Raw genomic sequence first — 13,779 nt, 5'->3', positions numbered from 1 at the left:
ATGTATGTATATATATTAAAGTTTTATAAGATTTAAAAAAATGATTTGTCTACATATAATAATGTCATAAAGAATAATTTATTTGTTGTATCTAGCTGTGTAAGTTAAAAGACACATTATTATAAATTCATTTCTTTAACTATAATTAAAAAGAAACCTTTATTTGAAATATTACCCAGCAAACACAACATATAAATGTTATATACTTAAGCATGTTACATGTAACGTATATGTTAGTTGTAATTTCCCACACTCATAGATGTAACATTTTTAATATTACATATATTACATTGTAGTTATATTGTCATTATATCCCAAGATAGCACTGACTTATCAATACATCAATGTGCTATTTGGTATATAATTACAATATAACTACAATGTAATATATGTTATATTAAAATGTTACATCTATGAGTGGGAAATTACAACTAACATGGATGTTACATGTAACGTACACGTTATATTACCTGTTATATTCCGTTTTATTATAGCAATGTAACAATTATATATCGGTGTTTGCTGGGTAGATAATTATTTATATAGTTATTATATTAAATAATTAATAAAAGTCGTAAATTGGAAAAAATATATACTTACTTTGAGTGATGTACTTTTTTTTATTTTTCATAAAACAACAATTATATATATATTTCAGATAGAACATGAAAATCATAATGACATCATAATGTCACTTAAAATTCATTAAAAAAATTTTTTTATATTACAATATTTATTTGTCCTATTGTTCACACATATTCTAACAATATTCAAGTAACATAAATTTTTTTTAAATTATAGCGATTCTTATATTAGGGAGCTATAAATTTGTGATTCTTTTTATCATCTTTGAATTATTTTTTTATGATATTTGTCCAGATAACTTTTAATAAGTGATGAATAAAATCATGATGACGCCATTATGACGTCGTTATGAGTTTTATGTTCTACCTGGGATATAAATATATAAGATAATATTTTATCATCATGCAAAGACATACAGAATCCTAATGACGGTAATGCACAACAAGGACAGGGACAATGTCAGTTCAGAGGCTCCTGCACAATTGTCGATCTCACGTTCTAGGGGATGTTCCGTAAAACAACTTTTCAGCATACGCCTCTTCAAAGCGTTCAGCGGAATTTTATGACAGGGTTTCTCGGCCGTGCTATTTGCGTACTCGAAGGGTAAAATGTTGACAGGGGTTACGTCCAATCTTTCAATGCACGTCGGATGATACATGTTGTCTACCACAACCAGCAGGAGATTCGAGTGTGTTACCTGTAATTATGTCAATATTATAATTGCAATAATTATTCTTCTAAAATCCAATTGTCATATTAAGACTACTTATATAGACTACTTATAATTCTTAAATTCTTCTTTCGAGCAAATTGCAAAATCTATATGTTAATAATCAAAACATTCAATTTTTTCAGAAAAGTCTATCGTAAGTTCTTAAAGAATATTTACGGGTTTACTTTGTTTATATCAATCAACTTTGATGTGTACTAAAAAGAGAGAATTAACATATAAACTTAAGAACGTCAGAATACTATTACAATTTCTCACTGTTGAAACGTACTAAATCTTACCGAACAAGTTGGTGATTCATGTTAAACATTTCATGGACAAAACAATTTGCAAATTAATTCTTTAAAAAAAAAATACACTTGCATAAAACATTCAGGCATATTAAAAAAAAAAACAGAAAAAGGAATTTAACTGATTCTGCAATTCTATAGATTAAACGAAATAAATATTACGTTTATCGGTTATAAAATAAAAGATATAAGCTAAAAAAAATCGTCGATATTATAAAACTCAAAAAATGGTCTCCCATAAATCTACTTCAATATTTTCTCCATAGTTAAAATATTCGATTGAGTAAGATTTGTCAGTGAGTTCCTCCGCTGACATACGTCAGATACAATTATTATGCTAATGACGAACACCGAGTTAACAACTATTTTGAACCACATAATTACCATCTATATGTAGATGACAACTGATAATTAAAATATATATTTTCGTTCAATACGTATTAACAATTTTTAATTATTACATGATAATTCCAATGGATCTGTACGATATATAGTTTGTCGATAAAATACCAAATAATCATTATAATTGTGTAAAATTATGATTATTAAAGTGCACACATAATATATTCTATATTAAAAGTTACCGAATCTTGAAAACAAAAAAAAATCAAATTGACGCATAATGAAAGCAAAACCAAAAAATAAAATTTAAAAAAAAATTTCTTTACTATTTTATATTTTTGCAAAAGGTAAAACATTTTTTAATTTTAAGATTCGAAATACGATAAGTTATTAAGGGCCGGTTGTTCCAACTCTTGGTAAGTTTTACCTAACAGATAGCGTATCTTCGTCTCTTTTTTTAGAATTTATATGAAAAGAGACGAAAATATGCTACCTGTCGGGTAAAACTTACTAAGTTGAAAAAATCGGCTAAATGCCAAAATAAGCATTTCTTCATATTTGTTTAGTTTTCAAAACTGCAAAGTTGCATTCTTTTTTTTATCGAGGCAAACAAAAACAAGGTATACATCAAAAGACGCGCGAGATATTTTATGTATAGCCATATATGTATATGTGGAGATATTATATTTCAAGTTATTTTTACGGTTGTACCTGAGATCAGCGAAAATTATATATGCCGGTCTCATTTACAACCAGTTTGCGTAATTAAATATTATTTACTTTTTGCGCGTAGAACGGCTTCGAGCAGTAGTCAGAGTGATTGGTGATGCCTTTGGCGGCGACGGTCTCGTTCAGCATGTAAAGCGTCCGTTTCTGATCGCAGGGGTAGTAATGGATATACGGTTTTGGCGGTGGTGGCGGATCAGGCAGATCCTCGTCTGATTGAGCTTTGCCATGAATACCGGGCAAGTCTACAAATTGGGTCGCGAACCATATCAACCGCAACAGAAACCAGATTAACATCCTACCAACGTGTCGCAGAGGTTCCATCATGCTGTTGGCAGAGTTGCTCATTCGCTGGAACAATTTACGCATTCTCTTATGAAAGCGCTACAAAATCTAAAAATAGCTTTACTTACAGCTTTACACTACCTTCCGTGTTATTTTGAAAACGCAATTCAAAAAACAATAGTCTCGTTTTATATAAAATTAATATTATAATCAATAATAATTAGCACACAAAATAATAATATAATAGACTTAATCATTAATTTAAAAATGCATAAAAATCTATTATTAATAGATAAGAATTAAAATAGTTTTGATTACAATTTTTTTTATAAATATTAAAATGTCATACAGTTACGAAATTTAATTAATTTAATTAAATGTAACTCATCGAATACTCACACCCTCGTGGCACCAAGCTTGATAGTCATAGATGTCGAACGGTTTATAGAGACCCTGCCCTACCATGGATCTCATAGTAGCGCCTTCCTCTATAATAGTGCCCATAAATTTCCCGGTGTCGTTCTGCTCCTCCGAAATAATCACGTAGCCGTTTTGGTCCAGCAGGTAGCAATCGATCCAATCATTGGCGCAATTCATGTAGGGGTTCGTTGTTATGGAAGTAAGCTCGATGAATCGTTCGTATAGATTTGTCACCGGCATCTGAAAACCCAGTACACCCGCCGGCGCCTTCTTACCACCATCCTTAGGCGAAAGGCTCATCGACACCGTCACCACTGCATCCGCGTCCGATTCCCAGGATACTGATCAAATTTTACCTTATATAATGTATATTAATAAACGACTCTTTATATATAATAAATTAAATATTAAACTTGAATGAAATATAATATATAAATGAAAAAATAATAAAATATATGAATAATAATAAGAGTAAAAATAACATAAATAATAAAAATATATAAGATATATACTATTAAAAATCTATAACATATAAAAAGATGAACTATTATGTATAGAAAATAAAAATAATGCAGAAACGTGATTAAAAAGACATTTCTCATAAAAAATATCACAGGTTGTGAAATTAATTATAAAATAAATTTTTACCGGATAAAGAAATACTGTTGGGGTCTATCTCGTTCTGAAAGATCGCGCCTTTGTACCAAGGTTCATTCACCGCTCGTCCATGAATATTGCCGAAGACGTTCTTCTCCGTCTCTGTAAGATGGCTGGCATTAAAATGATGCCACCTGGTCAAACCGCTTTGCGTCGCGATGAATCTAATGAAGATGCCATAGAGCTGCGCCAGATTCCGGGCCGTACGCGGTAAGTTTTCCATGTAGCCGTCATAGAAGCTGTTGTTCGTCGCTTTGGCGTCGAACACCAACAACTGCATGAGTTCTTTGTTGCAGTAGTAATCGTCGTACTTGAGCGTTCGCCTCCCGCAATCGGGCTCCTGATCAACGTCCTCATCCGCGGATAGATAAGCCTCGTACTGCTCGGACCACCGCCAACCGGGTCGACTCATCAGCGCCAGGAAGTGGCGTAGCTCGTCCTCCGGACGATCGAACCGGTGATTCTTCGGATAGTGATAGCGACAATAGACCCAGCTCGAATGCACTCGCCAGCGATCGCCCACAAAATAGTCCGACACATTGATATTCATATTCTGATTCCGGCGGATCTCATCACCGACCTTGAAGAAATTTTAGCACATGATTTAATACTCGAGTGCGTATTTAGTATCTGCCATTCATACAAATTATTTTTGTTACTTGACGTAAAATTAATTGCGTATGCATAATTATTTATTAAGTTAATGTGATTAATTGCAAAGCTATTTAAGAGTGGACGAAATCGCTATTTTCAACCTTGATCCAAGTGGTTCCGTAGTTGGGTATGGCAACTGCGAGGCTAAATGGTGTCCCAGGCAAGGGCGCGTAAAAGTAATTGCGTCTCTCGAAGGTAACACGACGGTTGTCATCGTAGTGTAACTTCACGGGGACTCCTTTCATGCTACCACGCTCGTGATCAACCAACGCTGATCTCAGCTCCAATATTTCAGGACCCGGATTCCTGCGTTCGTTTTGAAACAAAAATATTTTTACAACAAACGAGGATAACAAAAACAAATAAATAAAAATATAATAATGTATACCTATACATAAATTGAATTAAAAAAATATATACATATATATATATTTTTTATTAAATATTTTCCAATATTTTAAAATATCAATCAATATTTTAAAATATCAATCAATATTTAAATATATTTTTTTATTAAAAACTATATGTATAAATAAAAAAAATATATAATTTATTTTATATAATTTTTTTCTAAAATATAACACAGTAATTTAATTTTATTCGTCTACTTTTTTTGAAAAGAAAAAGAAAAAAACCATAATTATGTTACCTCGGTCCGCGTCCATCGTCGAGTATTTCCACTTCCGTAAGGTCAATACTATTATAGTTCAATTTAAGCTGGCCTCTGGCCACCGGCCGTAGATCCGGATGTAGTACGACGTAGCCGTTATTTGACACGATGAAGGCGTAGCCGTTGACGCCGAGCTTGTACGGCAACGTGAGCTTGCGGATATCGTCGATCGGCACATCCGTCCCGGCCACCCCGAGCAACTTGTCCTCCGTCACGCGTGTCTTGTTGTCGCGGCTGCTTCTATGATCGAACACGGGCGTGCCCACGGAAGTCAGCATTCTGTATTCCTGCCAGGCGATTGTGTCCAGGGTGGACGGATCCGTGTCGATGCTGTCGACTTTGCCCAGCTGTGCAGAGCGATCGCAGAGGATGAAGATACAAACGACGACATAATTCTTCTTTTATAATTTCTATTAATGGGAGCGAACACGTCTCTAGGGTAGGACTGAAGCGAAGGGTCGCGCTAATCTAATTTGCCCTCGGTCACTCTAGTGAGGGCTAGGTATGTGGAAGGTGTCTCGGAACCGAAAGGCGCAACCGAAAAAACTTGTGGCTATCTTTTAAGTTATATAATATTTTTAGATTTTAGATTAACTCTGTGTCTTTTTTCGATTGTCCATTCGAATCGCAGACACCTGCTCTTGTGCAGCACCTCTAAAAACACTAAAAAAATGAATAAATAGGAAATGAAGAAAAAAGTAAATTCGACGAAAGCCCAGCCAACAGGGTACTAAACCTAGCTCGGGTATTAAGTTCTCAACTAATGGTAGTCAATCGCCGAGAACCATTCAATGTGTCAATTAGCGGTGTCCCAATGCCCAGCGATTAATTGCTTGCGGATGTTTGTCCAATTCTCCGAGTTGACAGTTCAGCGAACTACAAAAGTTGGCCAATCCCTTTGGGTTGCTAAGCTTTTAATTAATTGCTCGAGCAAGATAATCGAGATACCTATAATTGAATTATGTTATAATTATGTAATTAAAATCGTACAATATTTGTTACAAAATTATTAAATACCAATGTGTTTATTTAAATAAAAATTAATGTGTCAATTTTAGATTATCTCGCTCGATTATTACACGAATTACCAAACGAAATTGTGATAATTGTTCATAAATTTTTTTTTAATCCAAATTTTTAATTTCTTAATGTCAAGTCTTGTGTATTTCCGTTTAGTATTCGGGGGTTGAAACATAGGAACGAGTGCCAAGGGGAGATACAGTGCGATACAGATCTAAAGAATACAGAGCCCGGAAAGCCTGGAAAATAGAGGCAGCGGGGGTTGGGGGAAAAGGGATAAGGGGTACTTTCTCGATCATATCTCAACCTTTTGTATGTAGATTGCATCCTCGTTTATTCTCACGCCCAGCCGTTTTCCCGTCAAGTGTTTTTGCAGGCGCGACTTTTGTTCCTTGTGTTCCATCACTCGCCATAGCCAAGCGGCAAGTGCAGGATTCTGACGGGATTTACGTATCATTTTTTATTTTATTCGCCTACTATATCTCCGCTATCATTTTAACAAAACATTTTCAAAACACTGTGGGAAATAAATAACGGGAAATGCGAAAATAGTATATTAGCTAACAAGTGCGGGGGATCTAAATAAGAGTGCAGAAGTTTGGCGCACGAGGCGAAGCCGAGTGTGACAATCCACACGACCGGCCGATTTATGACCCGCACATGTTGGCTACGATATTTTGTGTGACCGGTGCGTGGAAAAAGAGCCCTTTCTAAAATCCCATCATGTGCGAAAAGGACGACTTTCCGCGCGCCGGTTCCACAAAGTTTTTTGTCTTTGGCGACAAAAAGATATTTACAAATTTGAAGAATATATAATAATATCATATTTACATCCAAAGATTAGTCTTCTTTCAAAAAATAAAGATAATAGGATTTTCTTACCATGAAATATCTTTCTCATAAATTTCCTGTAATATTTTCCAACTGGATAAGGTAGCAAACCATCCCAGGTAGCAAGCATACGTCATTTTGACGTTTAATGACATGAGTTTGCTACTTGGGGTGTCACATTTAAAATGATAATGATCCAGAGATAAAATAAATAAAAAATATTCTCGTTGAGAAAATTCAAAATTACAATCGCTCAATAATTTTACAAAAATGTGAAAAAAAAGATAAAAAAATAAAATATAAATAAAAGGATAAATAAAATCAAATAAAAAGTCTAAAAATCCTACCGTGATATCGGCGTAAGTGTGCGTCCACACATTCGGATGTACCACGCCCTGAAGTACCAGAGGACGCGCGACAACCGGGATGTACTTGAGCACTTGCTCGCGCACTTCCTCCTGCGTATGCACGAGCCTGTGGGAGCCGCGGTTCAAGCACGCCATCCGCTCGGTTTCCCGCACGTTGATCACCTCCATCCCCAAGAGCAACGGAAACACTCGAACCGGTATGTGCGTACCATTCTCTTCCCGATTCCATTTCTCCAACACCTATGATGAAGAAGCAGAAGACACGTGTAAGTTTAAAAAATAAATTCATTCGATAGAATTTTAAAGTGTTTCTTCTCACTTTACCGCATAAATTGTAATTTAAATACGAAATCATACGCAAAAGACCGATCTTTCTGTATTATATAAAGTAGAATTAATAGTAGAAGTACTATAAAATTAACAGATGAATAATAATAAAATAGTTCAATATTAAAAAAGCATGACGAATATACATCAGCTGATTAATTATATCATACATATTGTTATATTTTATTGTCTTTAATAAATATTTTGTTATATTATATTATCTTTTCTAAAAGAAAAAATGGCCTTTGTTCAGAAAGTAAGGAAAAATTCTTTTCACGAGAAAACAGATATGAAGATATAATTTTATATATACAAAGTTCCCGTATATTTTAAACTTAATATCTTACATTTACATTAATTTCTACAACACAAAAAATGATAGTAACACAAATATATCGCGATCTCTCATTCGTAATGTAGAACAGATAAATATAGAAAAAAGTAAATATGAAAAATTAAGCATTTATATAATTAATTAAAAAATAAATGTGAGAAATTCAAGTAAAAGTACACGTTAATATATATGTGGCATTGATATGTTATTTTAAAGCATTATTGAATCCTAGTGAGAAATAATCGGTCGAATCAATATCGATTCGACTAATTCGACATTGATTCGACGTCAATATAACTATCATTTCTCGCTGGGATATAATGTAAACAAGTTATTAAGCGTTAAATTTTGGTTATTTTAAACATGCGCTGCTCAATTACAATCAATCAAAAGATTGTACCCAGTGAGAAATCACTAGTTAAAAAGACGTGGATTCGACGTTTTTTTAACTAACTATTTCTCACTGAGTAAGTAAACAGAATGTATAATGTGTCTTTTAACGTAAACATAAAGAAAAAGAGAGAAAGATTTATTCGAAACTATATATTTAACAAATTTATGCAACAATTTTGTTGAATACTGCTTGAAAGATATATATATATATATATAGATTGTAAAAAATATACAAATGAGAAATTAATAAAACTCAGACATCATAGAAAGGATAATTTATGTTAATAGTATGACTTCTTTTTTCAAATATATTGTTCTTGTGTTTTATTTCATGCAGTATAAGTTGATTTTCAAAAAATAATATAAAATCCTTGAAATATCAGTTGTCAAAAACATTACCTTTTCATAATTTTATTGCATAGATTTGTTGACAACCGCTTTAAAATAATTGTGTTTATTATATCCACATATTATAGTAATTAATATTTTAAAAATCGTTACTTTAGTATTATTTATTTACAAATAATTTAAAAATTTACGTTTTTACTTCTCTATTTATGTAAAACGAAGTTTTCTCTAAAAAATGGAGAAAGATAATTCGTTTCATGCTTCATTCACGATGTTTAATCTTCAATTAGTTAACATGCAAAATTCCTGTAAGAAAAAGTAGAAGAAAAAGAGTGCGATAAAAATATCAAACAATAATCAGTAACCTGTGTCAGATTTTCAGGAATGCCGTCTGTGACGAGCATGACCAGCTGATTGCACGGTGTGTCAAGGTCGCAGCCGCGGAACTCCCGATAAATCTTAAGCAGGCGCAACGCCTCAAGGAGAGCCGTCGTAGTGTTGGCGACACCCTCCATCTTGATATTTTCCATGGATTTTTTGAACGTGTCGATATTCTCTGGAGTGGCCTGGATTAGCATGTCCTTGAAGCACGGCACCAACTCGGACGTCTCGTTAGAATACTTTAGCAGGGTGACGAAGTCGTTGTTCGATAGTGTGTCCAGGATCGAACTCACAGTTGCCTTCGCTATCGCAACACATTGTCGTTTTTGGTCAGACATAAATATGCAAGTAGCAAACTAACGTCATTCGACGTCAAAATGACACACGCTTGCTACCTGACAATGAGTAGTAATGGAGACATTATATATGGTATACAATCCTCCGCGATCATAAAATTAATAGACGCGAGATGATTAAAAAAAAAATGTAAATTTAATCTTATTAAAGAAATTGCATTTTTTTATAATGCTTCGTGTCATCCCAAAGTCTAATTAAGGCTCCTGGTTTCTCACCGACTAAGTTGAAATTGTGACGTCAGAGGCGAGAAAATTCACGCTTAAAATACTTAGATGCTATTACGAAATAAAAAAATAAAACAGCAGATGGTTTTAGCACACTCTTAAAATATCTCGAAAACTATTCTTTTCTCTTTATAATCAATCAACAGCTGTAAAATGATTGTAATATGAAGCTCAGTCCGTCTGCTCTTTCAAAGTCTCTGATATCACGATCATTTTACGGTTGTTAATTGACTGTCAAAGGAAAAGAATAGTTTTGAGGTATTTTAAAAATGTGCTAAAGTCATCTGAAATAGTGTTTCAAAATATCAAATATCTTCTCATTTAAAAATGGCACCTAAGCACTTTCAGCGTGTGCTGTCACAATTCAGAGCCACTGCACGAGGATCCAGGAGCTTTAAAGTTTTTACATCTATATGAATTTTTCTTGACTCTTTCCTCGCATACCGATCGTCTTTCCCATGCCAGTCATGCTGCCGCTGATGTCCATCAGGATAACCATGTCCTTGCTGCATGTGGTCGCTTCGATGAACCAACTGCGCACCCTGCAGTCATAGAGATCTGGATTGTCGTCATTATCCTCGACGCCCGTTCGCCATTGCATGGCGGGATATTGTCTGAGCACACCGGTGACCGAACCGAAATACTGCCACGATAATGCCGGATCGGATTCGTAATTCTGACGAAACGTTTCGTCCAATAGCTCGGTCTTCGCGATGTCCTCCTTGATATCGTCCATGAAATCGAATACGTTGGTTGGTATGTGTACCGACGAGTAGCTCGTATTCACCGGAATATTGTAAAAATGCGAGTCCGCGTTCAGTTCCATCTCTCTGGAATCAATTCGCAATACATGAAAATTCTTGTCCATTTTAATTATAAATTAAACATTCAGAAAAACATGTTTATCTGTCAAAATTCGTATTATTCCATTTGTGTCATCTACTCTTTAACTCGCCGAAATCTATGGCTTGTGACATTAGTCGCAATGATGTCGTGACTAATTCTGGTCTAATAGGGGAACTTAAAAGAAGAAACATGAAGGATGACCGAGCGAATCGCTCACCTGTACGCGCTGTCGTTCTTCAGCTTCACGCACTGGCTGTCCTCGATTGAATTACCGTTGACAGGGCTGCACTTGCCGGAAACATAGGAGAAATTTCCGTCCGCGAGAGACGTATTGTCCCAGTTCTCCGCCACTGCTTCGGCCGCTATTCGAATACAGGTGATTGCGTCCATCTTTCGGCGCAGCATCCTACCCACATTCTCGCTGATTATGCTGACCAATTCTTCTCCGGACTTGTCCTCGACTCGCGTGTTCATGCTCTTGTATTTCTACGGGAATTATCAGTCACGCTTGCTTATTCTCTCTCTCACGCTTTATTCGATTATTAGAAAAACATACAAGAAATTTGAAAATTGTATAAAGAGAAGAGATGTTTGAAAAAAAATATATTATATAAATATTTTTATATAATTATTAAAAATATATAATTATTTTTCTCTATATGATAAATTTTCTCTGTGATAAAAAAGCAAAATTATATGCAATATACTTATGCTGCATGTTAAAAATAATTTACATAAATACCAAAATAATTTAAATTCATTGCTGTGCAAAGATGATATAGAGTGCAGAGATATATAAGAGATTATATCATATCGTGTGAGATTCCTCGAATCTTCATCATCTGATGCTTATATCATCTCAGGTAAATATCTCATATACTCACTTCCAGCAATTCCTCGGGTCGAGCAATTTCGTTTGCGAGTTCCCACAATTCGATGCCCAAATTGTCCGCCCATCTGCCCACGCTAAAAGAAAAAATAAATTGCGAGTATTGACATATCGTGCAATTAATAAATAATTGTTTATGAGTTCTACAAATTCTTTTTTATTCCTTCTAGTGTTTCTTCTGCAAATATGTTCTCGTAGAAAGAGCGACTGAGAACTGATAAAGAAGTGCATACGTTAGATATAAATACGAAACCTCATATGACGTTACAAACAAAAAGATAAACAAGAAAGCAAGAATCTTATTCATCATTTGTAAAATATAGTCTATTTGATTTTTTTGTTACTAATTGATATACTGAGAGTCGAAAGGTTCAAAATAATTTTGTCGTACCTAATATTTGTATCTGGTACTTATATATTGTTTTTTTTCATACCTGAATTTATATTTATATATCAGAGCCTTTTCAATTTATTATTACATTTAATTAAATTTCAGTTTAAATTTGCAGAGTCTAATATGAAGACGACTCATTATTTCTCTTTAGAAAGAATTCATTTGAACAAAGGTAAATTGCGCAAAAAAAGATTACGACGCGACAGGTCGTGGATTGATCAAGCGTCCCAGTTTATGATTTTCTTGTCGCACATCATCTTTGCATTTCTATGCGGAACTCACATGTGCGCATCTTTGGCCAGACATACGGCGAACATCAGCGCGAAACAAGAGACGAGGAGACATCGACCTATCGTCGTCGGCATATGAGCAAAACTAAACTGCGTCTGCTCTTCCTTCCTCCGCGGATGAATATATATATATTCGTTTCCGATCAAACGCGTATGTAAAACGCCTCGCCGCTCTTTAAGACCCTTTAAGAGAGCACGAAAAATCTCCGAAAGCTCGCGAGATCGGACGGCGTCTGCCACTGGGACAAGCCGGCTACTCGAGATTCGACAGCCTCCGCTCCGAATTATTTTTGGCGCTCGAGCTGCGCCGTCTCTTTCTCTCCTTTTCGGGGATTTTTCCTCACTTTCTGGCATAGAACACCCTATCCAGAGGTATTAATAAAATCATGTCGGCTGTTCACGAAAGCGGCGTTTTCGAAAAATTTAAAGCGGGGAAGATCGCTAGAAATTGATATGATTTTCATCACAAATCTGTGATTCTCTCCTAACAGCACAACGTATCTAAAATTCGTTCAGAGGATATCCAGAGGACATCTGATATCCTCTGGATGTCGTTTAGATGTTCTCTAAACGTCTTTTGGATATGTTGTTGCTATTAGGGATTCAAAATCGGAAGAACTACCTTAACACTGAACATCATACATATCCAAAAGACATTCAAAGGATATCTAGAGGTCATTCAGAGGATGTTTGAATGTTCTCTGAATATCCTTTGAATGTCTTTCGGATATGTGCTGTTAAGTGTTAGGGTGGTTCTTCTGATTTTCGAATCCTAACGACATAATATATCCGAAGGACATTCAGAGAACATCTAGAGAACATCAAGCATCCTCTGGATGTACTCTGGATATTCTCTGAACGTCTTTCAATTATGTATGCCGTTAGGTGTTAGAATAGTTCTTCTGATCTTCGATTGTTAACAGCATAACATATCCGAAAGACATTTAGAGAACATCCAGAGGATGTTTGGATATCCTTCGGATATGTTGAGCTGTTAGCTTCATCCGAGACATCGCGGAGAACTCGTTTCTTTCAACACTTTCATTTATTCGTTTTCAGTTATTTATTATGGGAAACAATTAGAAAATAAATTAGAAAATAAATGAAAAAATAAATTAATTATTCGATGCATGCATATGATTAACGACCAATCAGGAAGCCGACTCTATTCTGTACCCGCTGGCACTTGGAGAAAATCGAAAGTATTGTGAAGTCGAAAGTCGTGTCAAAAGTCATGGAAGTTTCAACGAGTCCACACGAATGACGCAAATTATCCTTCTGGCCAAAGATCGTCGTTACATATATATGTGATAATTAAATATTAGATCTTGTTTTTCAAACGGATTTCAGTAATTATCGTAATTGCTATCTAGTTAATAGCTGTGTATTCTTTCAATGTAAAACTGATTTCTTTTTGC

At 34.8% G+C, this 13,779-nt stretch overlaps 1 protein-coding gene across 2 annotated transcripts; it reads right to left on the bottom strand.

Annotated features, from left to right (window-relative positions):
• Nucleotides 1-88: 88 nt before the first annotated feature.
• Ca-Ma2d (Ca[2+] channel Muscle-specific alpha2/delta subunit) lies at nucleotides 89-12,635 on the bottom strand. Of its 2 annotated transcripts, XM_029309993.2 has the most exons (13): nucleotides 12,354-12,635; nucleotides 11,673-11,754; nucleotides 11,006-11,274; nucleotides 10,387-10,772; nucleotides 9,346-9,665; nucleotides 7,558-7,818; nucleotides 6,687-6,815; nucleotides 5,339-5,706; nucleotides 4,791-4,995; nucleotides 4,027-4,615; nucleotides 3,358-3,719; nucleotides 2,728-3,024; nucleotides 89-1,282 (listed from the first exon to the last, which is right to left on the bottom strand). In XM_029309993.2, the coding sequence occupies exons 1-13, from the start codon at nucleotides 12,434-12,436 to the stop codon at nucleotides 986-988; spliced, it is 3,648 nt and encodes a 1,215-aa protein (XP_029165826.2). In that variant the 5' UTR covers nucleotides 12,437-12,635; the 3' UTR covers nucleotides 89-985. The 2 variants fall into 2 exon arrangements, with proteins under 2 accessions (XP_029165826.2, XP_029165893.2); XM_029310060.2 differs by lacking the exon at nucleotides 6,687-6,815.
• Nucleotides 12,636-13,779: the final 1,144 nt, after the last annotated feature.

The sequence above is a fragment of the Nylanderia fulva genome, unplaced genomic scaffold (genome assembly GCF_048542155.1).
Source record: "Nylanderia fulva isolate GAGA-0341 unplaced genomic scaffold, ASM4854215v1 Scaffold3, whole genome shotgun sequence".
Taxonomy (NCBI): Eukaryota; Metazoa; Arthropoda; class Insecta; order Hymenoptera; family Formicidae; genus Nylanderia; species Nylanderia fulva.
The sequence above is the reverse complement of the archived record's forward strand: the minus strand, read 5'-3'. Positions and strand labels throughout refer to the sequence as shown.